Source organism: Aedes aegypti, chromosome 3, assembly GCF_002204515.2.
Source record: "Aedes aegypti strain LVP_AGWG chromosome 3, AaegL5.0 Primary Assembly, whole genome shotgun sequence".
NCBI classification, from domain to species: domain Eukaryota; kingdom Metazoa; phylum Arthropoda; class Insecta; order Diptera; family Culicidae; genus Aedes; species Aedes aegypti.
The window spans coordinates 376,999,160-377,026,163 of NC_035109.1; the positions used below are offsets into that span (position 1 = coordinate 376,999,160).

Sequence of the window (27,004 nt, forward strand, 5' to 3'; positions counted from 1 at the left end):
TCATTTTTTCTCCAAGATTTTATCCAGTAATTCATCCTGGATTTTTTCTGGGACACCCTCCTGGTCAGAACATTTTCTAAAATTCAATTTATAATTTCTCCAGAAATACCTCCAGGAAGTTCTAGTAGGGATTTCCTATGAAATTGTAAATCATGATTTATATAAAATTTAAAATAACTCCAGGAAATGCTAAGAATTTATTTCTGAAAAATAAATCCGTGAAGTATTTCTGAAGAAAATCCTAAAGTAGCCTTTGATAAAACCTGTGTAAGTTTTAAAGTAATTAAGGATGAATTGAGCATGAGTATGAGCATGATTGACAGCCCGCAGTTGCTACTCCGTTATTGCAAGAACAGCTGTACTAACACAGGGAACCAACAGACACTACTCGGAATCAGTAGCATCATCAATGTGTAAGTACTGGTGCTCAGTTTTTTTTGTTTTTCACCGGCATACTTCGTTTTTTCTTCCGCGCAACGCGAACCGGATACAATGGATCCGGATTCCGTCGCTCGTCCATAAAGGAACATGCAACAGATTCAACGGATCAAATACTACTATTTAAAGTAATTAAGGATGAATTATCAAAGAACTACAGATCCTTCGAAGAAGTTTAAGAAGATTTATAGATAACTAGTGGTCCCGGCAAACTTCGTCTTGCCATCAAGTAGGCTGTTGAAAAACGCTTTTGATCGTCCCATATAAAATGACAGTTTCGTTCGCGCTCGTTTTTCAACTTTCCCGGTGAATATCCTGGGATTTTTATACACACGAACACGTCGGAACCCCTGACGAACAAAACTGAGAAAGAATCATTCAAATCCGTTGACCCGTTCGTAAGCCATTTTGTGACATACAAACACCATTCCATTTTTATTTATATAGATTTGCTTCTTCTTCTTCTTCTTTCTGGCGTTACGTCCCCACTGGGACACAGCCTGCTTCTCAGCTTAGTGTTATACTGAGCACTTCCACAGTTATTAACTGAGAGCTTACTATGCCAATGACCATTTTTGCATGCGTATATCGTGTGGCAGGTACGAAGATACTCTATGCCCTGGGAAGTCGAGAAAATTTCCAACCCGAAAAGATCCTTGACCGGTGGGATTCGAACCCACGACCCTCAGCTTGGTCTTGCTGAATAGCTGCGCGTTTACTGCTACGGCTATCTGGGCCCCAGCTAAATATAGATTTGTTGAGATAATCGAAAATACAACCAATTCAATCTCGGGATAGTATTTCGCAGGGTTTTCTAAAGAAAAACTTCTCGAGAAACATTGGACATAATTTAGAAAGAAATTATGCAGGAATGATTGGAGGAATTATTCAGAATATTGTTGCAGTATTAACTGGTTTGAAAACTTAAATAGTCTTTTTAAAGTTGCATGGGAATGTTTTGCGGAACATTTTAAGCAATATTTGGAAAACTGTGGGGGTAATATTTGGATTGAATGCTGGAGGATACTTAGATGAAATGCTAGATAATTTCATAGAAAAAATAAATTTGTTCGAAGAACCCCTCAATGAATTTCTGGTTTCCTGGGAGGAAACGTAGATGAACTCTTGAAGGAATTCACATGAACAAGCGGAGGAATTTTTGCAGTGTTTCTTGAGAAATCCCTTAGGCTATTTTTTCAAAAATTCTGGAACCTTTGTGTAATTCCTCGTGAGAAATTCTGTGCAAATCTTAAGAAGATCTCCTACAAAAACAAGTGGAGAATTCGGTTGAGGGGTTAGTGAAAAAATGTCTGTAGGAAATTCTAGGATAGTTTAGGAAAAACAAACATAATAATACCTGAAAATAATCTAAATAAAATCACTATTGATTTCTGAAAGTTTGAGTTATAGTCTCTAAAGCTTTCTCTGGAGGCTGTACAATTTTGCATTAGGATTCAATGCAAGCAAAATATTAAAAAATAAACCTTAGAGACCATTTTGGTTAAAACAGAGACTTTAGAAAACATCCATTAAAGTAGAGAATTTTAAGAGGCTTGCATTAAAATAAAGACCCGAAAATATCATTTTTTGAGAACTATCTAACAACTACTTCGAGAAATTTCTATGGCAATTCGGAATCAGCCAAGAACTTGTAGACTAAAAATCGTCAATGTTTTGATAGATTATGTCAAAAGTAACCGCACGTTCAGAAATCACTGGCACCACCACACTCGTGCTTTGTATAACACGATGCGACTGGTCTTAGATTATAGCAACTTTCAAAGAATAGTCAAGAATTTTCTGATCTTGAAAGCGAACCAGCCTGTGGCTGAAAGCCTCACTAATAAATAAAAAAAAAAGCTTCTGATCATTCTCTGTTGATGTTTTAAAAACTTTTCATGAGTTATATTCAGCAATGCTCACTGAACATATACAGGGCTGATCGTTGATATTTTTAAGAAACCATTCATAGACACATTCAGAAATACCATAGAAGATTGCTCCATTGGTTTTCCTTACGATTAAAGAAGTTTCTTGTAGCAATTCTTACAGTTAGTTTCCCAAGCCTTGCAGTATAGGTATTTTGAATCGTTTTTCACACGAGCCTGGATTTTTCGGGAGTCATGCACAAACCATGTCACGCTTCACTAGGCATGAGAAACCATGAAAACTCTTATCGTGTCTTCCATTCTCCATGAGAACAAGTCGTTGATCGAGTTTGTATGTATATTGAACAGATGATAAACAGTTTAATTTATTTTTCAAGTTTTTTGCTGATCTTGTTTTTGTAGAATCGTGGGTAGGACAATGCTTTGACTGTCCTACCCAGGCTTTTTTGTGCGTAGTACATGTCCTACCTGTCCTACCCGCTTCCCGCGCCACTGTGGCCAACCGCACGCTACGGCACTGTATACAGTATGACTAACAGGCGTAACGTAACGTAATCAGAACAATAAATTACAAACAAAATATTCTAATCTTTTGATTATCAGTTTGAAAGCTGATGTATTCTGTAGTTTTGTATATTTAAAATCTCAATGAATTACTACGAACAAATTTTGAAAAATGTTCCAAACACGTTAGTACTGGAATGCAAATACAAATTTATCATCCTGCGTTGTACGTTTATATCTGCTGTAGTATATAGCTTCAGTCTATTCGGCCTTGCAAGATGTCAGCAACCAGGAGAGCTCTTGACGAATCCCTACGAACTCGAAGCAGCTCCAGACCAATCAGCCGGCAACGATCCTCATAACTTGGCAGACGGAACTGGTCACTCCGAGGCTGTTTGCGCAAAACGAATCGAAAAAACCGTCGTTGGAGCGGTTCAACTCTTTCATCGCCGTTGTTATAATATGGATTCCAAACGGGAGATCAATTGGGTTAATTCTACGAGTGGCGTGAGGTGACAATTGTCGGTGCTGTATAAGCCATTTTACGAGACGTTTCGGAACAGCTGATCGCCGCAACGGCGTCAATTGACAGGAGACCTGGGATTAAATCCAGCGTGATTTTCAATAACGCCTCATCTTACCAAACGAGGACATGGAGACAATGACAAAAATGAGATCCAAAAATGTTCGTTACTGCAACATTACACCTAGTTATTGTATCTGCTACCTCTTTGTTACCCATATTGCACATAAAAAAGCACTTTTGTGATCAGAAATATTTTAATAATTTTTCTCCATTTAAGTTTTCGCCTGGATGAAAATCTACGCTAGAAATGCGCACAGTCATCAACCATCATCATCGCGAAAACTGACGCCGATGATTGAAAAATCCCAGGTCTCCTGTCATTTGACCAGGCTTCGTAAAATGGCTTATAGCGAGGTGACAATTCTCTGGGTTGATTCTACGACTGGCGTGAGGTGACAATTGTCGGTCTCGTATAGCGAGGTGACAATTCTCGACTCGAGTGAAGTGACTCTCCGTTTGATTTGCACGGCGAGTCACTTCACTCGAGTCGAGAATTGTCACCTCACGCCACTCGTAGAATTAACCCAAATATTTCAGAATCAAGCGCACCATTGATCCATAAAAAAGATATTTCAGGCAATGAACATCGGAAAAATGTTTTGTCATCATTTTGTTGCCTTTACGAGATACAAGAAGATCAAGAAAGATTCAACAGCGATTTGGATAAACAAGCGGAGTGCCATCCTTTTGCTTAAATTTTAAAGATTTTTCAACATGACTTTTCCAACTACAATGAAAGCTTTTTCAACGAAGTTTATGACAGCGTTCGAATGCCAATGTACTATACATATCTGCAGATCAAGTATTAGGACTTAATTATTTAATTGGGTCCTAAAGCCCTGTTCCAATTTTAGTGCCAAACGCTTAAGTTTAGGCCATAAACACTTGTTTACTCAATTTTTTAATGTTTTCCGTTTGTTTAAGTCCACAAAACATTTTTTATGTTTTTTATTAGATTTTGTCACACCCCTTGGCTTAAACTCAAATTTTGGGTGTATTTTGTTTTCCGTGTCCCTTCCGAAATGTCAGATAGGAACAACTCCAGTGAAAAAACTATAACCCCTGTGGTGTTTTTGTCGACTGAGCGAACGTCAAACATGATCTTAAGTGTCAAGGTTCATTTATGGACCCAATTTTTAAATTAAAGTTTAAACATGATATAGCGGTTATTTAAGCGGGAAAAATTGTTAAAGTAGTTACAGTATCATGCTTTTTCGTGTTATTAAATAAAAACAAGATTTCATTCAACATTTTAGGACCCTATTATTTATTTTGAAAATTACTCTATCGATCACATTGCAAACCTGGTAGCGTCTAAGTGCCTTGAATAAAGCAACTTTAGAGAACTCTAGCTTGCAAAAATGGACTATAAAAGATAATCAGGCCAGACATTTCTCTTTTTTTTTGTAATTCTTCATTTCGGTAGTGTTGCTGCTAATATTATTGTACATATTTTTTCGTGATATTTTTTTTGTAGGAATTTCGTAAAAGTTTAGGTATTTTCCCACGATTCAGAGATAATTCCGAAGAACTAGTCATTATTTCCTGTGAATTTTACTAAGCGATTGCTCCAAGAATTTTGTTTCGGATATCTTAAAAATATAACCTGGATTTTAACAAGGATAACATTAAGAATTACCCAGGAATTTCTCCAATGATTCAGATATTTTTCAAGGAAGGCCTAAGTGATGATTGTATCAGGTGATTCTTCCATGGATTAGTAACAACTGATTAAAATAGAGATCCTAAATATCTTAAATTAGAAATGAAGATTATTCAGATACTTTCATTGAAATAGAGACAGTATCTAGAAAAAGACCTGCTACTAGCTCTACAGCAATTTCTTCAATGCAAAATAGTTAAACAAATTTGTTTGTTCAACACTTGAATATTAAACATGAATAGAATACGCATAATTTGAATTAAGGTACCTATACAAAGATAATCATCAAACGAATTTTGTTGTTGACATTGACAAAAAAAAACATTGAATTTATCCTGTAAACATGTTAAATCTACTAAGATGTATTAAATGTAAAAATAACTTTACCTAAAATAATTAAAATTTCAAATTGGTTTACGTTCAAACCTTATAAAAAACATTACAAATATCTAGTTTATGCTAAATAATCAAAATGTTTTTTTTTCTGGGAGGCGGCCCTCTGTAAGATAATGGCCCCCGTGCCCCATTTGTAAATCCGGCCCTGGAAATAGTCGTTGCTTAAACACACATGAGCGTATGGGCTAATTGTGTCGAAATCAATTTAAAATACCTAAGTGTTATTTATTAGTCTATAGTGATACGATTGTTTTGGATACGTCGAGATTATTATAACACGTCCAAATCTTCATTCATTTTTAATTATGACACAATAATCGCCTCATTCTATTTACCTTGAGTTCACTAAAAGCAGATAAAATTGATCCTATAACATTTCCCCGAATACCATTACCCCGAAAATCATCACCCCGAAAGTCAATACCCCGAATGGTCAATTACCCCGAAAACCAATACCCCGAAAACCATTACCCCGAATAGTCCGTTACCCCGAATACCATTTCCCCGAATGGACCATAACCCCGAATTTTCTTGGCACGAAAAATTCAAAATGAAGATCCGACAAATGAATCCAATATACCTATTTCATAGAATTTTGATTTTCATTTGAATTCATGTACTTCATGTTATCAAAGATTTATTATTCTTTCAATCAACAGCTATTCTTCATGAGCCAAGTGAGAACCCAAATTTTACTCACAGGCGTGTACTTGATTTTGTGAGAATGATTGTGTTCACAGCAATAAATCATTTTTCGAACTGATGTTAATGCTGACATTAAAGACCTTTCCCGCCCTTTTTCAAAAGCGTTATATTATTTGGTAATGCCTAATTATATTTTTATATTGCTGGAGGCAATGCGAGTTCAACATATTCTAAAATGTCATTAGACTATGGTTTGAAAAATGTCAGATGAAAATGTTAACTAATATTAAACTGACCACTTTTTCAAAAGTACATCGCTAAAGAACAGCCTATGATAAAAGAAGAAAAAACACTGTTGAAAGCGTCAATAATTATGATGCCAACAATCACTTTGCTAGTGCAACTTCCGAAAGAATAGCCGAAAAGAGGGACAAATCTCTTGTTAGAAATTGTAATACTGACAAGATGTAATACGGACAAGTAATGCAGGGGCTTATTTTCATTTATTTTTTGAAGTCACTGCCAACTTTGAATTTCGCTCAAGACAATTTTGTCAGTCGATTTTTTTACCGCTTTCGCTCAAACTTCAACTCAAACGGTACAACTCGAAACAACAGCCTATAACTCGATGAAGAGAAAATCATTGATTAAAATATTTACACTGCCATTATACAACCTCGAAAGAACAGCCGATGATTGAAAGAATAAAAAATCACTATAGGGTCGATGTACCAATAGCCGCATAGCTAAGAACAAAAAATCGTAGAAAATCGAAAAATAACGCTAGCGTCATTGTTTTTACATCATCTAAAAGCTTTTTATCTTGGTTTTGTGGGAAAAATATGAAAACTACAAAAACTCAAATGTTTGTATTTATTATCGCGTGTGCCACTATAAGAATACATGTGCCTATAGTAGCACTATTTCTAATTCCTGTTCCTATAGTAGCACTAGCATCACGGCATTGGCAAAATACTTATCAAAATCGTATTTTTACAAAACTTTTATATTTTTCCTACACAGTGTGGATCAAAAGCTTCCGTTTGATGTAAAAAAGTTCTTATTTCATCAATTATTTTGTATAATAAAAAATAGTTTCTCTCGGTAGTGCTACTATAGGAACAATAGGTTAACTATAGGCGCAAGGGAGCTCAAATTTTAAGCAAAACTAATTATTTCGATCATTTTTTGAACAAAATCAAGCTGTGTATAAATGGTACTTAGATTAATAGCTCTTGACCTTCATGTCAAAAAATATTTTGAAAAGATTTATACCAAAACGGCCATAAAAAGCCACTAGTGCGACTATAGGGGACTGTCCACTAAGGGAACACCGACCCTAGGAATACTACTATTAAGTCGAAAACTTTCAGGCTCAAATTCGCGAGCTTCCTTGAAGAATTTCTTGAAGGCATCACTGATTTTCGGGGAAGTGTCGTGTTCGGGGAACTGGTTTTCGGGGTAATGGTTTTCGGGGTAATGGTTTTCGGGGTAATGTGTCATTCGGGGTAACGTTGCATTCGGGGTAATGGTTTTCGGGTTACTGGTTTTCGGGGAGATGGTTTTCGGGGTAATGGTATTCGGGGAAGTGTTATAGGACCGATAAAATTTCAAAGCTGAGTGAGCGAGGGTTACATTTTAAATACATTCTTGATCTGAGTTTTCCTCTTCTGTTTATGAATTCTCGACTGGCGGGGTTGGCTACCGCATTCTGGGTTAGGAGAAGACTTCCTGAAAACTTCAGCTCATTTGGTCGTGCCATGAGCTGGCGTATTTGAACTGAAGTTAATATGGGATTTCCAGCTCAAACATATGGAAAACAGCACATCATCTTTTGTTTGGTTCAGGAAAATTGGTAATCGCGTTCCATTGAATCTAGAATGTCAAAAATACTACTTGATACCATAGCGCACAATGCAGAATGTTTTTTTTTTTTATTTCTTTATTAACGAGAATTTTAACATATGAGCTAGTTCTTCTCTGTATGCAGAATGTTGTATTATGATTAAAAATAATAAAGTTAGTGCTTTAACTATCTGAAGTAGATTTGTTAAGCTCATGCTTTGTATTTCTCTAGCCACTGAGCGCATCATAGCCGCCTATGACGCTGGGCGAACTGCTGCACAAGGCGCATGCATATATATGTCAACTAGTGAATTTGTCATTATAGGGTCAATTGAACGCGATCAACTAGTACTCGGAATGAAACAGTGACAAACGGTCAATTTTTTTTTGTATTTGGAACAAATCCCATACAAAATTCGAATTGAATGCGTCAGCTGGTGGAGTAAACAATCGAGTTGAAATTTTGAGAGATCATTTTTCTTATCCTAAGGCAATGAAACAGTGACAAACGGTCAATTTTTTTTTGTATTTGGAACAAATCCCATACAAAATTCGAATTGAATGCGTCAGCTGGTGGAGTAAACAATCGAGTTGAAATTTTGAGAGATCATTTTTCTTATCCTAAGGCACATTGAGGGAGTGCCCCGTTGAGATTTACAATGTTTTGTTCAAGAGCCAGTCTAATATTCACATTATTATTATTATTATTTTTCAAAAATCCTAGAAATACTTATGCAATAGCACAAAAAATTCAAATATCCAACTCTAGTGTAATTTCTGGTAGAACTCCACAAAGAAAGTTCGTAGAATTACTGGGGGAATCGAAAGAATTTTTGGAGTTGTTTTCAAAAGTTTCTCAGGACGAATATGTTCTAATGAGTCTTAGATTGCTTTTTTTGTCAAGAATTTCCAGAGAAATAACTCAGAAAATGGATCTGTGGATGGACCGAGACTGAATAGTAAAAAAAATGAATTCTTAAGGAACTCTCAAACAATTTCTTGAACTGTTTCAAGAAATTATGTCAAAATAAATTGCTTGAAAATTTCTAAAGGATTTCGATTGAAGCATCATCATAAGCAATCTGACAATCATATGGTAGTTCATGTGTCATTAGTGAACTGTCGCCTATTGTCGCACTAGTGGCTTTTTACGGCTGGTTTACATTAAATCAGCTCAAACATCCACAACTAAAATTTGTCCAAAAACCTATTGAATTAATAATAATTCATAATCATAAACTGGGTTTGCAATGTGCATGCTTAAGCATAGGGGAGCAAAAATTTCAAAATTTGCATCACTTGAACATTGTACATCGATTCTATTTGTGCAACTCTAATTCACATCCATCTCAACCCGTTGCGCTCTTTTCACATGCTACGCCAGGGGCATTAAACGAGTGGGTGCTAAAAAAGAGCAAATAACACGGGAAAAAACCCATCGGTCGCCTCGATCCGCAAAGAAGACTCATTCTAAATTTATATCGCCGCGAAAAACAAGCAGGAAAATAGTTTTCCCCTAAAAGTGAGTTTTTCCCGCAGCCGCTTGAGCCGAGTGTGAAGAAGAAAGTACAAGTGTGAAGAGACAGTGCAGTGGTGGTTCCGGAGGCCCCGCTAGGATCCCTTCTCGGGTGGAGGGCGGAGGAGCGTGAGGACCCCGTCCAGCTTGTTTGTTTGTGTGTCCCGGAGCCCCTCGGTGAAGCTTCGGGGACGAATAATTTCGGTGGAAGCGAACCCCAAACGGAACAACCACGGAGCCGGCACGGAGAAAGCAACGCGGATAATGAAGAGGAGAAATGCCGATTGTGGCAAGATTCGGCGACCCATCAAGAGGAACAAAATAGCAGAGCAGATTGGAAGGTGAGTGCATATCGAATGGGAGAATAATCACGGGGGCGCACAGAGGAGTATCTAGAACAAATTCGTCGCCATAGTTTCATATTTGAAAAATTTAGATATTTGATCCACACTATATATTTTGAACCAAGCTCATAGTATTAAGCAAACAACACTGGAAAATGTAATAATCAGGGTGGCCTCCGAACCGGGAAAGAGACGGGAAACCCGGGAAATCGAGGAAAATCGTTTGAACAAACATTTTTGATCTTAGGACATGAGAAGATCATTGAGGGCAAACAATAATTTTAGCTACGATTCACTTAAATTACTCCTGTTTGGAGCAAGGGATATGTAGGGACTTTATTTTGAGGACCATTGCGTGGGGTATTATTTTATCGTGATCATGATATTTCGCCTCATTTGTTGGCATGCTTCCGTTTCTCTTCTTCCCAGTCAGTGCATGACGGGACAAACGCACGCACATTCCTGTCACTACTGATGCAGCAGCAGCAACAGCACAAGACTGGATGATTGTGTCGTCGTCTGATGTTGGTCGTATATTCGTTTGGCGACATTTTGACGCCACTGACTGTTGTACCGTTCGCCTACGTATATAATGTTGTACGCGGATTGATATGACTAATTTAGGTAAATCTGAAAATGTAGTTCACTTCTGAGTATGGTATGGAGTATGTTCAAGGTTGATGTTCAGTGATTGAGACACAATTTGCGCATTTGGGCAATGTCATAAATATTAACGTGTTATGACACGAGACAGCAGTGCACTTATTTCTGCCTTTCTCAATATTCTGTAACTTGATATTTTTCTTAACAAGATAAGCAGTTTTGGTTAATTGACACAAACCTACAAACTGATTACATATTGCAAAAGTTAGCACCAAAAAATGTATGTGTTTTTGTTTAATTTTGATTTATACTTTCTGTTCTGGTCGAAAACAAACGAATCTTTGCAGCAGTCGATTAGTTGCGCAGCTCAAAACTGTGGATATTTATTAGAACAACATTAGTATACAAATTTAGTGGTTGTTTAGTCTACTCATATTAATGGTTTCTTATAATGCTTTGATTCGACAGAACAATTAGATGATTCCCCTGAAGTTTAATCTACAATACAAATAATTTCAATAATTTCAAATTCAATTATCCCTGGGCTTGGAATTATATTTTCCAGGGAGCGATGAATTTTGATAATTGATCGCTGTTGTCAGTAGTTTTGATTAGATGTTGGGTAAATTTCAAAGCAATGGCAACCTTATTATTACAAAATTTAGATTTTATCTTCTGACCTAAAGATTCTGGTTAAAATACTGTACTATGCAGTTGGGCTGCACTGCGCTATCACTCATCAAAATTGCTTTCACTTCGGGAAAATATAATTCTAAACTGGCGAGAAGATTACAGACTGAGGGTGGGTTAGGAGCACAATTAGACCCTTGAATGTGCAATGTGGGGTAGTAATTGGGAATGCCATTGACGGTTTGTAATCTTCTACGAGGTTTTCGAAAACCAACAGGGCGCGTGCACCGGGTTGCGGATAGGAGCAAAGGGAGATCAATAGCATCTACTTAAAATAATAGAGCAAAAAGCCGTTCCATGATTAGGTAATGTTTAGCGATCTTCTATGGTGTTCTAGTACTATAAAATTCTTCACTCACTGGGAATTCTGGCCTTGATAATATCAATAGTGATAAAAACATAAAATAATACCTAATACTTAATAAGTCCAATGTAGCTTCAATATAGTAATAAATGAAATAAAATCAATTTTCTATACTTGACAAGGTTTTGAAGACAATCAATGAGTGAAAGAACTACCTATTAGAAAAGCCACATCAGCTAAGGCTATACATATACAAATGTTGGTCATAGGGTCATGGCGAGCATTCGGTATGTATGTCTATGAATGATTCTTATCTAATAGGGGCACTAGAAGACCACGCGGACAATTTCGAAACAAATTATGTTTATACATCGGTCTTACGATCCGAAAGGCTCAGCTATGCTGCAAAGTCATTTTGTAAGCTATTCATTACTACTGTTTAATTGTTTATAATTCTAACAAAACTACATAATTAACTCATTACTAATCACTGTTCCTATATTCTCTTTTTCTCTCCTTCTTGTCTGTTGCATGATTATGAGCATCACTAATATAATGCATGAGCATGCACAATAAGAATAATTTCAGGATTGAAAGCAGTACATGGATACCTGGATAGAATAGCTTCGAAAAGGATGCTCAAAATAGAATATTTCTGGTCAGGGAAGTATCATCATCGAAGTATCGGTATGTAAAATTAACTCATAGATCACTCAAACAAATGAACTAATAATATCAAATATTTTTATATAAATCAGCATCGTTAATCAGTGCAAAAACAGATAAAGTTTGTAAAGTTATCACCATCGATTGAATTACGCTCTTTATAGTAATGTTCATTCAGTATCAAAATCTCCTAAAGCGTCGCATCGTGCCATCAGCAGCCCTTAGCATCACTCTCATATTGTTACTATTTTGTTGTTTATAAAATTTCTAGAAAGCGATCAGCATATTCTTCCTTACTTGTACAATGGCCGATCTATTTGGAATTTTAATAAGTCAAATCAAACTTCAAAACTCAAATTAAATTGCTTTCAGCACATTTACATTTTGCAGCATTACTGTGTCAAGTCTTCTCCAATTCCCTATACCCTACCCCAACCCTTCTTATCCTTTCCGATGGTGTTCAAGTGGTCCGCATAGACTATTACGGCCATTACCTATCCCTTCCCCCGGCTTTGGACTGACTTGCGCTCTCATTGCCCCACCAAACGCTGCAAAATGAAAATGAAAATGAAAATTTCAAATTCAATTATGTTTTGCCTTCTACTCACGTATTTTTATATTTCGATTACTAGTTCACGAGAAATTATCAAATTCAAGAGAAATAATTAAATTTAGTTCAATGCTACAAAAACGTGTCCAACACTCTTCATCAATTTTCTTCTTGTCCCCAAATCGTCAGCTCAAGCTGTATCGCTGTCATCGTGACATTTGTCAACCGACGATAGGCCTGTCCATTGCCTCTCAGGTAAAGCGAGTTGTGGCAACACTTTCATATACAGTCGAATTTCGTTCGTTAATAAATGTTTTACACATTTCTTCAGAGATTCTACCCGATGTTTTTCAGGATATTCTCCAGAATATTGTCAGTCCAGAATATGATTTGATAAGTTTTTTAATAACACTGCGGGACACGTTTTTGTCTCAAGCACCAAAATATCGCTATTGAGTAAAGCAGGTCGGTTTTCTCGGCGCTGGTTTTCTCCACAAAGTTAAAATCTGATTACACCTGGGTATAGACCCGCCTTGGTAGAGAATAGACTTTGTTAATCATATTTGGGAGAAAGCGAGTAACTTCAACAACATCAAAAACATGATAGGTACATACCATGAACATACTCACGAAAAAGCTAAAAATATACTACCACTATGGTTATAAAAGATTTAATTGTAAATTTTTTCTTCAGTCAAGCAAACGACACCAAACTAGTCAGTAAAAACTTAAAAGTGATTTTGTTTATTAAAATCTAACGAGCAACATGAGTAGTCGCTTTCTCAACTGTTGCAGGCCGTTTGCAGAAAAAAAGTGTTCGAAAGAGCTACGAAATCTCACCGAAAGCACCATAGATAAACTGAAAGCGGCTGGTTATGCTCCAATGTCTACATTGAATACAAATTTACGCATTTGTACGTCCTGCCGTTTAAACGTTGACAAACGGGCAATCTGTACATCATCGGTGGATCAGGTTGCAGGAAGTTCGAAAACAACAACAACTGAGGAATTACTAGATGCACCGACAACAACTGAGGAGTTACCAGAAGTACCAAGTGCAGATAGTCTTGCCACGGTACCATCAGCGACATCTGTTTCAACAAATCAATCAGAAGATGAGTGCATCCAGAAGGTCAACATCGAACGCTTCAACGAAGGGAATGCTGGAATAAAAGTGACTCCGATTAAATGGACGAAGATGGGTTACGTCAATTATCCCGAGAAAAAATACCGTGAAATCAACGAAGCTGTACGAAGAAACCTCTTCAAATTAGGACCTGAGGATGTGGAAAATACAGACTACGATGAGGTAATTATGAATATGAAGGAAAGGTTCTCGAATCTAGCCACGACAAGGAAAGAAAAATTATTGATTTTGTCGATGCTGTCAAGCTCGTGGTCTATTCAAGACGCCATTGATGAGTTCAAAACCAATAGAAATACAGCAAAAGAGGCAAAACAATTCAAAAATAACTGTCTTGCAACCAAAAATGCTAGGTCGAGTACTTCATTAACAGATGAGACAAAAGAAAAAATAATTCAATATTTTGAAGACGATGAAGTAAGTAGAGCTATGCCTGGCCAAAAAGATTATGTATCTGTAAAAAAAGATGGAAAGCGTCAAGCAATCCAAAAACGATTAATGATGACTACCGTAATCCGGGGTAACATTGATCAGCGGGGTAACATTGATCGGAATGACTCATCTCGTTAAAAGTTCAAATAAAGATTTATTGATGAAACATTTTCGAATAATGAATAGTGCCTCTCTTTCTTATATTCATAACCTAATGAAAATTAAGGTTTTTGCCAAAATTGCGTTTACTTCATGCGTAAATTTGTCAACTTTTTGAATCAATGATTTCTAGCACTTTCACTGACACTACCAAAAATTCATGTCTCACATGAGTTCTGCAGACGATGTGATCAAGAAAAATGCGGTTAATACTAAATATGACATCGCCGAAAACGATTCCGTTGTCAAATCTTTTATAAGTTTATTCATTTAGGCAACATTAACTAATTACAATTAAGAATGTAGAATTTCCTTAGAAAATGGCCTACTTTTAGGCGTATTCCGCGGTTCAAGGTGTTTTTAATTTTGAAATAACTCAAAAAGTAAATGACTTGTAAGAGTTTGGTCTTCATATTCGGCTTCAGGGGCCATGATTTTAGTAAGTAACGACATTTCTAATATTACCGAACGTTGTTTACTTGGGTGATCAATGTTACCCCATATCAGCTGAATCAAAAAATCACTTAAAACATTTATTTAAACATGTTTAAATCTTTCGAAAAACAAAATAAGGTATAAAGTTAGGAGCGGTCGGAGCCAGTACTTGTTTTAAAAATATAAAACTTGTAACATTTGTATTGTGAAATGAAAAATTTGAGAAAAACTCAAAAAAATGATCAATGTTACCCCGGATTACGGTACTTTGAAAGAAGCGTATACACGCTTCAAGGAAATTAACGAAAATATTAAGGTAGGTTTTTCCTCATTTGCAAGCCTTCGTCCAAGGCAATGCAAGCTTCTATCCAATTCAGGAACACATAATGTTTGTGTGTGCACAACACACGAAAATATTAACCTAATCTTACATAGTTTGAAAAGAATCAATTTATCAAAGGATATTAAAATGTTAACTGGTAGTCTTTTGTGTGAAAATACAACATCAAATTGCTATCTACGATCTTGTTCGGATTGTCCAGATTCTTCATCATTGGAAAATACTTTAATCGCTGAGTTTGAAGAAAATTATATTGATCAGTTATCATTTGAGCAATGGGTGACCACGGATAGGTGTGACCTAAAAACTATTGTAAAACCTGTAGTTGAGTTTGTGTCATCTTTTTGCTTGAAATTAGAAAGTTTAATTCCTCACGACTTTATTAAAACAGAGCAATCCCGCTTTTTAAAAAATACGAAAAATACATTACAAGATGGTGAATTTTCAGTCATTTGTGATTTTTCTGAAAACTATAGCTTTGTATTGCAAGATGAAGTGCAGTCCCATCACTGGAACGTACAACAAGCTACAATTCATCCATTCGTTATTTATTTCAATGGAAGTACGCAAATTGAACATTTTAGTTTTATTGTAATTTCCGAAGATTTAAGACACGACTCAGTACCTGTAAATTTGTTCATTGCCAAAATGATTAACTTTTTACGCGTTGATAAGGATAAAGAAATCAGAAAGATATATTTCATGTCTGATGGAGCACCATCGCAGTACAAAAACCGTAAGAATTTTTCGAGCCTATGTCAATTTAAATCAAAGTACGGAATTGATGCAGAATGGCATTTCTTTGCTACGTCACATGGCAAAGGTCCTTGTGATGCTATTGGAGGAACCATAAAGCGCATGGCCACAAGAGCAAGTTTAGCCAAAGAACGTGAGCATCCAATGAAAACTGCAAAAGAACTATTTGATTGGACGAATCGCAGAAAAGAAGAAGATTTAACAAAATTATCATTTTGTTTTACTACTACTGAAGAGTACGAATTAACGGCATCAGAGCTCAGCGAGCAATATAATAACGCGAAAACGATCCAAGGAACCCAAAAATTTCACTGTTTCATTCCATTGTCAGAAAATAAAATTAAAGCAAAACTATACTCGAACTGTACTGATAATGATGCAAAAGTGTTCGATATTGTAAAAAAAATGAATAACAATAAATAAATAAATAAGTATTAATAAAATGTTTTCATGATCTCATAACGCATACCCAAATCCAAAACTTTTAAAGTTTATATATAACATTTAGAAACTCATCGATCATACTCTAAAGAAAATATCCTGGTAAAAAAAAAAATTATTTTCGGTGTAAATTATTACGGGAACCGCAGTTTGTTGCTGATTTTATTGTTAAGGGCCTTGCGTGATTTAAACAAGTCGTTTTCATGTATTCATTAGTATTATGTATATAATCTGTTAATTCATTTTAATTTATACATATATACATATACATATAATATTTATACATATACATAATATTTATACATATAATATACATAATACTAATGAATACATGAAAACGACTTGTTTAATTCACGCAAGGCCCTTAACAATAAAATCAGCAACAAACTGCGGTTCCCGTAATAATTTACACCGAAAAAAATTTTTATTTTTTTTTTCTACTAAATGTGAAAATTGTGACATGTTTGAAATGTCATAACTTTTTTGTTTATTGGTTTACCATCACCAAATTTTTATGGTAGATAGCTAATATAATGGACCGTTTTCTCTCAAAAAATTACGTTGGTATTCCGATAGGGTTTTGAGATATTTGAGTTTTTGTGTCAAAAATTATGTTTTTTAATGCAAAAAAAATTTTTTTTGCTGTGTGTATTATTTTTGGAATCTTTATTTAGTTGTCTAACTTTGTTTCTTTAGTTGTCTAACAATCGAACGAACCGTTTTTGCTGTGCAGCTTTTTGAATATTTTTGAACCATTTTCACATACACCCTTTTGAAAAGTTAGTCGTGACTCAACTTGAAGATTTGATATCGGAAAATGACGATTTAGATGGAACTGGAAAACTGTGCAAAGTTTCAGCTCAATAGAAAAAAATGAATTAAAAAATTTACCAAATTTTGGTGCTGTTGCTTGGAATCACTCTATTTACAAAATTGAGCGTGGCTGAGTCCATTGCCGTTTTCAGAAATATCATGACACGTCTAATTTTCGAGATATTGACTGTTGAAAATGCAAAATTTGTCTGTTTTAGCCAACTTGCATGCAAGTTTGCCAGCTTGTACGGCAATTTATTTGCTTAATTTGTCACAGAATTCAAACTTCATGTATAAAACAATAGTTATTAACAAAGTTCATAATATTTCCGATGATAAAATGTTTTTTTTTTGGTTCAAAAAAGTATTGTATTTTGCCATATAAGAGAATCGTAGAATTTTATATGAAGACTGCAAGCATGTTGAAAAAAATCGATTTAAACTAAATTTTATCGTGAAGTTTCAACTAAATTATTTTTAAATTAAGAGTTCAAGTCCTATTTACCATGTTTGGTAGATTATATCACAAAAAAATTTGATAAATCACACTTTAAATTTTATGCAAACATCAACAAAACCAGCGTTTTATACAACTTTGACGACCTGTAGCTAAAAAATGTGACGTGCTGGAACATTTCTAAGAACGCCATCAGATTCAGCAACCCAAAATCTACTAGAGACACATAATTTGATCCTTGAAACACGCAAAATGTCATTTTTGTTACGATGTGTAATAATTCCAGCGATTTATAAGAAGGGACTTTCTCACGGGTCAAGCACAATGTCGGAAAGAGTTCAAAGAATAAATTCCATTGAGATTTCATTCATAAATTTCTAAACCCCGGAACATTGTATGAATTGTTTGTTTGTTTGAAAATCGCATGGTATCAGGTATCAGAAGGCCAGTAATGTACAATTTTGTTTGACGGACACGACTCATGTATTCCGAACTAATAAGTTTTGGGCGAATAGATCTCATTTAGTTGAACAGTTTTGTAGAAGATACTACCGGGTACCCCCGTTGGTTTGACCACATTTAATCTGAACACTTTTTAATTTGTACCCCGCTAATTTGCACATCGTTTAGATTAAAAATGGTTCAAATATCATTTAGCTCATGGAACGGAGTAAAGTGGAATGGAACGCTGTGGAACGAATCGCAGAATCAAAACACAACAGTGAAAGAGGTAACCAGAAATACGTTTCTAGGGTGACTAGATGTTCAAATTAAAAATGAACCCCGATGGTTTGCATGAGGTACCGTTCAAATTAACGGGGGTGTACGGTATTCCAATATTGCTTGTGTTGAGTTGCCGCCCAAGAATTGAAATTGGAATAGCTGGCTCAGGGCCGATGAAGTCATGCGATGCTTTCGTCTTTCCGCAATAAGAACAATTTATAGTTGTTCTATTCGGGTTACCGAAAGGTCATATTGGCGACTCCAATTTGATTACCTGACTGAAGAGCACTTTGCATCAGGTCGAACAGGATGCTTATGAAAATCCAACTTTCAAAGCTAGATAGTCACCGGCAAATTCATAAGTTGGAAACCGCTAATATTGGGTTGCCTCAATAGCGTATCTGTTACGAGATTCTACAAAACACTCCCCCTCGGGAGCACACGCAAACACTTAATTTCCGAATCACAGCTTGACGAAATGTCGGTTCTTGAGCATTTGGTAAATTCAATTGTAGGTATTGTAGGTAGCCCATGGTTTCGTGCAGCTTCCAATATGGCATCGAAAGACACGTTATCAAAAGTACTCTGGGCCCAAAGGTACCTGGGCAAAACTGCTTCTGATCGAATGCTTTCTCGATGTCGTATACAACTTTGTGTCAAAAGGACTCTGTGGACTTTCCATAATAAACATCAAATCCTCTGGGCCCATCGCCAGCTTTTCAGGCAACCCTTCCCAACCCCCAAATCCGTAGCACTTATGAGGGTGTCACTGAGTCGGAGGCCTCTCGTTAAGTAAGTGCTATATCAACATTTCCTTCCATTATCCTAAGTTACGGTAAAGATGGGCGTGGCCGGGAATAGCGATGTTCATTATTTTGGATTTCTTGTTTATGATTGGATCAAGGTTCACTCCCCAGCCTTGTTCTTGAGAGCAGTCTAGATGAGATTATCAAAAGGAATATGAACATGATTGATGATGATAATCTACGAAGTATACCGTAACTATGCTAACGCTAACGCTAAGAGACTCTGTGGACTTTCCAGATTATCCCATCTGTTCCAGGAGATTTGATAGGAGCAAAGTTATTGAGTACCCATTGAATCGATTCAGCAGTTACTTTACTGCGAGTCGAAGCCGAGGACTTGTACCGATTTGCCTCAGTATCGAGAGGTACAATTTCAGTTTGGTCCAGAGCGAACAGAGCGAACGAACGGCCAAAGAAGATTGGCACAGTCTCCGAACGGCCTACCAGGACAGCAGAAAGTATCGCAAGATTAGTCTGCTGCGGAAGCTAATGAGACTGGAACACGAAGACTGTTCATCCGTTGAAGAGTACGTGGACGAAATTATGAGCACAAGCCAGAAGCTGCAGGAGATTGGTTTCCCGCTTAACGACGAGTAGATGTCGTTGATCCTCATGATGGGACAGCCGAAGGTCATGGGAATTCTACAGGACGTGACGATCGAGTTCAGCACCAGGGCTGGCGGATCAAGCAAGCAAGCAAGAAGGATAAATCGGCCATGAGGTGTTTCAAGTGCGAGAAACTTGGACACTACACTTCGGAATGCCCACGGAAGTCCACGAACAAGAACGAGAAGAGTTCTCGAAAGAAGGCACTACTGGCGTGTAAGAAGCAGAACGGATCACTGGAAGAGTGGGTACTTGATTCTGGAGACCAAATGTGCAAGGATGAGAGCGTTATAATTGGCACGAAGCCCGTGTCGCAAACCATCTTTGTGGCAGATGCATCCGAGATACCGGTTGTAGCCACTGGAAACTTTGAGATTGACGCTGATGTCGATGGTGAGTGCAGTAGCCTAGATGTCTCTAACATCTTATGTGTTCCAGATCTCGCAGTAAATCTCCTTGCTGTGAGTCGCATTTGCAAGAAAGATTATTGCGTCAGTTTTATGAAGGAATCATGCGTGGTCAAGCAAGAGTCAACGGGAGAAGTCATCGCCATTGGTCGTGAAAAGGATGGCCTTTACCGGTTGAACCAGGTTGGCCAATCGAGCGCGTGCGTGGCACGTCCAGTCTCTAATTTGGAAATCTGGCCTCGGCAATTAGGACATTTAAACGTGGACTGCGTGAAGCAATTACCAGCCGTGATGAGTGGTATGGAAGTTTCAAACGGGAAGATGTTGTTTTGTATCCCTTGTGTCGAAGCAAAGCATCAGAGGTTGCCGTTCAAATCCGGTGGCAAAAGAGCATGTGACATTCTCGAAGTGGTTCATTGGAATGTGTGCGGTGCGTTGAAGAGACCGTCAATCGGCGGGAACAAGTATTTTGTCAATTTCATCGATGATGCGAGCAGGATGACATTCATCTATTTCCTGAAATCGAAGAAAGATGTGTTTAAAGTGTTTTTGGAGTTCAAGGCTTATTCCGAAACCCAGACCGGAAAGAAGTTGAAGTGCCTGCGCACTGTCAATGGTGGGGAATATGTCGGTAAGCAGACACACGTAATCCGTCATGAGACAACCGTGTCTCACAATCCGTAGCAAAAACAGTTGGCTGAATGCATGAACCGGACGATACAGGTTCAGGTTCAGATTGGAACGGTAAGTCGGACAAGCCATAGTTTCCCAAACTGTGGGTCGCGACCCCCAGGGGGGTCGTGAGCTGCTCTCTGGTGGGTCGCGAAAAAATTCTCAATTTGTATTAATTGCCTTAGATTTGTTTCTACATTTTCACATGTCTCCTCGAATTGAAGTAAAAATGGTTAGGTACCTACTGATGATCACAGCTTGACGTGGCATTTCAAATTTTCTTAAAAAGATGTTAGAAAATTGAAGCTGTCAAATATTTTGTTCAAAACAAACTTTATTTTTCATATAATAAAAGTTTTTCGTAAATATGGCGAACTATTTTACATCAACGCTATTGTACAAGGAGTTTGGATAAATGTGTAGATTTACATACTATATTTCTGTGTCAAAATTCTGAAACATAAATTCATGAAACATGAAATTTTACAATATTTGTTCAGTAAATTTTGTCACAAATACTGGGAGTCAGTGATTTTCACTAATAAACTGCACTTTTACCGCTAAAATTTCTAGTCGAGCAAAAAATAACTACCGACAATAGCACAAAATTTATAACTTTCTAGTTCAGAAAAAACTTTTTTTTCTTTATTCCTGAAATTCTATTTAAAGTTTATATTTCCATAAAAAATGTTTAATAGTTAAGTATAATATTTCGATGTGAAGAATATTAATTGAACGAGAATTAGTCACATTGGAATGTTGGCAACACCGGAAACTCTGTAATTTAAACGTTTTTGGTGCATATCGTTTCCAATAAAATAACGAAATACTTCGAAAGTTTCAAAGGAAAACTAATGTATCAACATTTGTCACCTGGTGGGTCGCCAAAAACATGCCAGAGGGCTAGGTGGGTCGTGCGCTCGAAAAGTTTGGGAACCTATGGGACAAGCGATTTTGGGCAGAAGCGACATCGACAGCAGTTTACGTAATCTACCGATCGCCGACGAAGGGCATCTCAGTCACCGGAGACGGACAATGCGGATTTGTCTGTCGAATCGATGGTTGTACTCCGTAAAGGAAGTTCATCAGCAAGAGATCGTAGATGGCGAGCGCCCGATGAATGTGATCGACAATCAACACGTAGTCGTCAACTCGAGCGATGATACTGGTAGTGCAGAAGGGGGAAGCGAAAATTCGACGGCGGATAGTGCGCCAGAAGAGCCACTGGATCCGCAGCAATCGCTTGCGCTCCTCTCGCAACTTGCTCATAATTCTACGATGAGGCCCAGTGAGAGGGAGCGCAGATTTCCAGGAAAGTGTGATGGATTTAAGGTAACATACAGTGTCCTGCCTGAGAAACTTGCAAATCCACAGAATCAACGCAGCCAAGTACGACGTAATCCGCAGTTCGGGAGATTGACCAGCACTGCGCTCCCGTCACACTCGAAGGAAGTAGCTGTTGAATTGCAACACGAAACTGGGCATAGAGACTGGGAGCACCTAGCCTAAGGCAAGTTGTCTAGTACCATCGATAATGGCAACCATCTTTCGCCGGAATGAATTTCACAGATAATCCAGGATCCTGGTACGGTGCAGGAAGCACTAAATCGCGAGGACTGTGATCAATAGATTGCGGCAATCCAGTCAGAGTACGAAGCGTTGCGATCTAACAGGACATGGTGTCTTGCGGATCTTCCAAAGGGATGGAAAGCGTTGAAGAACAAGTGGGTCTTCAAGATCAAACACGCTACGGATGGTTCTGTCGAGCATTACAAGGCAAGACTTGTAATCGAAGGATTCTCGCAAGTGAAAGGAGTGGATTACAGGGAAACATTTTCGCCTGTTGCCCGCTACGTCACAGTCTGACATCTGCTTGAACTGGCCGCGCAACTGGATCTTCTCGTCTACCAAATGGACGCTGTGATAGCATTTCTCCAAGGTGATTTTGACAGCGAGGAGATATATATGGAACAGCCTGAGGGATTTCGAGACGTTGCTACAGACTGAAAAAAGTTCTGTACGGACTCAGGCAAGGCAAACAGAGTTTGGAACATCAAGCTGGACCAAGCGAATGGGACTGAAGCGTTCAAAGTATGACACGTGCGTGTACTACAAGGGATGGTAAGCTCATTGTCGTAGCGGTCTATGTCGACGATTTTCTTCTGTTCTCCAACGACCAAGTGACAGTTGAACGAAGAGTTTCAGATGACGGATCTAGGTCTAGAAAGAAAATTCTGGGACTGCGAATACCAGGACCGACGGTGTCATCGCCATCGATCAGGAACGGTACATAGATGAGTTGCTAGAAAAATACAATCTGAACGACTGTAATCCAGTATTGACATCGCTGGACGCTAATCAGCGACTGTTAAAAAACGATGAGCCCATGAAATGAAGGAGAAAGAGAAAAAATGAAGGCTATTCCATTCCGTGAGCTGATTGGAGGACTCCAGTTCATCGCACAGTCCACAAGACCAGACCATGCTGTAAGCGTGGCCAGCTCTTTTTATAGTGATCCTGGGATTCCACACTGGACAGCGGTCAAACGAATTTTGCGCTACCTCAAAGGGACCAAGCAATGCAAGATAACGTACACGAGGAATGCGGATCCGACGTTTTCTGGATATAGTAACGCTGATTGGGCGAACGAGTCAGAGATCAGACGATCAGTTAGTGGGTATGTATTGTTGATATAGACAACGAGCATGCCACTCTGCACCTCTTTAAGGTGACATCTTTATGTTGCGCCTCTCTCTGTTGTAGGTCTTTAGCAACAGCAGCATCATTGTGCATCACGCGCCAAAAGCAAAAGTGAAAGTGAATTCGAACAGTTAAGATCGTTGTTAATAAAGTTCCGTTTATTTGTTAAATTAATCAAACTCGGCATTTCATTCCGCTGTAACCTCAACTCCAATAGATTATTGGCCCAGTTAGCGTTGGAAGTGCTTGAGTTTTGAGGACATTTGTAGCGTGGTAGTGGATTTTCGGATCGTTTTTTTCGGATCGGAAGTGTCGTCGGTGTGCTTGTGAAAAACAAGATGGCGGACACAAAAGCGACGGTCGAAAGGTTGAACGACGGAAATTACGCGGTGTGGAAATTTACAATGCGTTTGCTTCTGACGAAGGAGAAGCTGCTGAGAGTGGTCATCGATCCGAAACCGGAAGCTGCTGATGCGACCTGGACCTCGGAAGACGAGAAGGCGCAAGCATTGATCGGTCTGGCTTTGGAGGACACTCAGCTAATCCATGTGATGACGAAGCAAACGGCAAAGGAGATGTGGGATGCGCTGAAGGATTACCACGAGCGCTCATCTCTGTCCAGCATAATCCACGTAGTGCGACAGTTGATTACCATTCGGATGGCAGAAGATGGTAACATGGCGGAACATCTCAAGCAGATGACGGCGTTACGGCTCCGCTTGTCTGCTCTGGGTGAGGAAGTGAAGGACAACTGGTTCGTCGCGTTGATGCTGTCCAGCCTTCCGCGATCGTACGACGGTTTGATTGTGGCACTTGAGAGTCGACCGGATGCAGATCTTACAGTGGACTTTGTGAAGGGTAAGCTGCTTGACGAAGGTCGACGTCGTGTCGAAAGTGACTCCAGTGAGAATAAGGCTCTGGTGATAAGTTCGGCAAAATCGAAAAATGTGAGTAAGCCGAAAGTGTATAGGGAGTTGTTGTGTCATTATTGCAAGAAGTCGGGCCATTTCCGGCGTGATTGCCAGAAGCTGGCACAGGACAAGCGTGGGAAGGAGAAGTCCGATGGCCCGAAGGCAAACGTCGCAATCAATTCAGATTCCAGTTTCGAGGTGTGTTTAGCAGCGGGTAGTCGGCGGATCCGGTTTCTGGTACCTGGATTCTGGTGCAACGTCTCACATGACCAGTGATGCATCGTTGTTGGTTGATGTGGATAAGTCCAAGGCAACGGCGGTTTGCCTGGCGGACGGAAAGTCCATTAAATCATCGGGAAGCGGTACAGGTAAGCTCGTCTCTAACAACGGAGATGGTGAGAGAATGAATGTGCGGCTCGACAACGTTTTGCACGTCCCGTCTCTTGCTGGTAACCTGCTGTCGGTGAGTAGAATCACGGATTTGGGGTTTCGGGTTCTGTTCGAGCAGAAGGAGTGCCGTATCCTGAAAGAAGAAAAATCAGTGCTAGTTGGACAACGTAAAGGAGGGTTGTACCACTTGAAGCAAGCTCCGGAGAAGGCCTTTCTAGCGAATCCGAAGCATTCCGATTTGTGTAAGCATCTGTGGCACCGGCGTCTTGGGCATCGCGATATGCAAGCTGTGGACAAAATAGTGCGGAACAATCTGGGTTACGGGTTGAAGCTTGATCCATGCGAAGTGCGGTCGGTTTGTGGTCCGTGTTGTGAGGGGAAAATGGTTCGTGAATCGTTCCCAAAAGTATCGGACAGTAAATCTTGCGCGGTGGGAGATCTTGTGCACACCGACTTGGGTGGACCGATGGAAGAGGAAACGCCCAGTGGAAATCGGTTTTATATCGTGTTGGTAGACGATTACTCGCGTTACAGTGCAGTGTACCTGTTGCGGCGTAAATCGGACGCTGATGAACGCATTCGGGAATTTTGCAATCTGGTGAAGAATCAGTTTGGGCATTTTCCGAGGAAGATTCGATCCGACGGTGGTGGCGAATATTTGAACGATTCGTTGCGGAAATATTTCGCGGATTGTGGTATTGTGCACGAAGTGACGGCGCCGTATTCTCCACAGCAGAACGGTGTCGCGGAACGGAAGAATCGTTATCTTGTCGAGATGCTTCGGTGTATGCTTGCGGAGTCGAAGTTGCCTAAACGGTTTTGGGGCGAGGCGATTTGCACTGCAAACTATTTGCAGAATCGTCTGCCGTCGTCCGTCGTGACCAAGACACCGTACGAACTCTGGCATGGGAAGAAGCCCTCGTATGGACATCTGCGGATCTTCGGTTCGGAAGCGTATGTGCATATTCCCAAGGAAAAACGACGCAAGCTGGACCACAAGGCAGAGAAGATGGTGTTCGTGGGCTACGCTGAAGGTCGGAAAGCGTATCGTTTCTTGAACCCTGAAACGGATATGATTAAGATTAGTAGGGATGCCAAATTTCTGGAATTGTGTGACACAGAAGAAACTGTTCGGCGCCGGAATCAGGAAACAGGAGGAGTACTGGAAGTACCGCTGACGTGGCCATCTGAGGATGAGCGGCGGTGTGAGCCGGAACCGGCTGAAGTAGAGCAATTTGAAGATGCTCAGGAACTCAACGAAACGTTCAACGAAAGTGTTTCGGAAGGCGATGGATCATTCCATGGATTCTCTTTGGACGAAATATCACGGCGTTCGAGTCGAGCTACGAAAGGGGTTGCGCCGCGTCGCTTGATCGAGGAGATTTTCGCTGCGGAATCGCTGGATCCGGACGAGGTTGAACCGAAGACCTTGAAGGAAGCGGTGATCTGTGAAAAACAGGAATTGTGGAAAGCGGCGATGGTTGATGAGTTGAAATCCCACCAGCAGAACGGAACGTGGGAGCTCGTTGACTTACCTGCCGGACGGAAAGCAGTTGGTTGTCGCTGGGTGTACAAGCTGAAGAGGAATGCATCCGGCGAGATTACCAAATACAAGGCGCGTCTGGTGGCTCAGGGATACTCCCAGAAATACGGTGTCGATTACGACGAAGTTTTCGCACCGGTAACCAGCCATACTACTCTGCGGGTGCTGTTAGCCGTGGCAAGCAAGAGGAAAATGACGTTGAAACATTTTGATGTGAAAACGGCCTACTTGTACGGTGATTTGAACGAGGAAATCTTCATGAGGCAGCCGCCTGGATACGTAGTGAAGGGGCGAGAAAATATGGTGTGTCGCTTGAAAAAGAGCATCTATGGACTCAAACAGTCAGCGCGGTGCTGGAATCAGCGACTTCATAGTGTTCTCGTGGAAATGGGCTTCGAACAAAGTGCGACCGATCCGTGCCTTTATACGAAAGTAGTAGACGGGAAGCGTGTTTACCTACTGGTATATGTGGACGATATTATGATTGGCTGTGAAGATGGGGCTCGAATTGACTCGGTGTACAAAGTGTTAAAGCGGTATTTCGAAGTGACGAATCTCGGAGAACCGAGTGACTTTCTTGGACTGAAGATGAGAGAATCGACGGGAAATACAGTGTTTCGTTGGAAGGTT

At 39.1% G+C, this 27,004-nt stretch overlaps 1 protein-coding gene across 8 annotated transcripts in view; it reads left to right on the top strand.

The window, feature by feature from the left end:
- LOC5567490 (macoilin-2) overlaps window positions 1-27,004 on the top strand; it is a 68,844-nt gene that overhangs the window by 3,864 nt on the left and 37,976 nt on the right. For 5 of the 8 annotated variants that reach the window (XM_021852450.1, XM_021852454.1, XM_021852457.1 and 2 more), the window contains exon 2: window positions 9,506-9,823. In XM_021852450.1, coding sequence (XP_021708142.1) covers window positions 9,747-9,823 — 77 coding nt within the window. In that variant the 5' untranslated portion in view covers window positions 9,506-9,746. Of the gene's footprint in view, window positions 1-9,467; window positions 9,824-27,004 lie in introns of all 8 variants that reach the window. The other 3 variants (XM_021852453.1, XM_021852456.1, XM_021852455.1) reach the window with 2 other exon arrangements.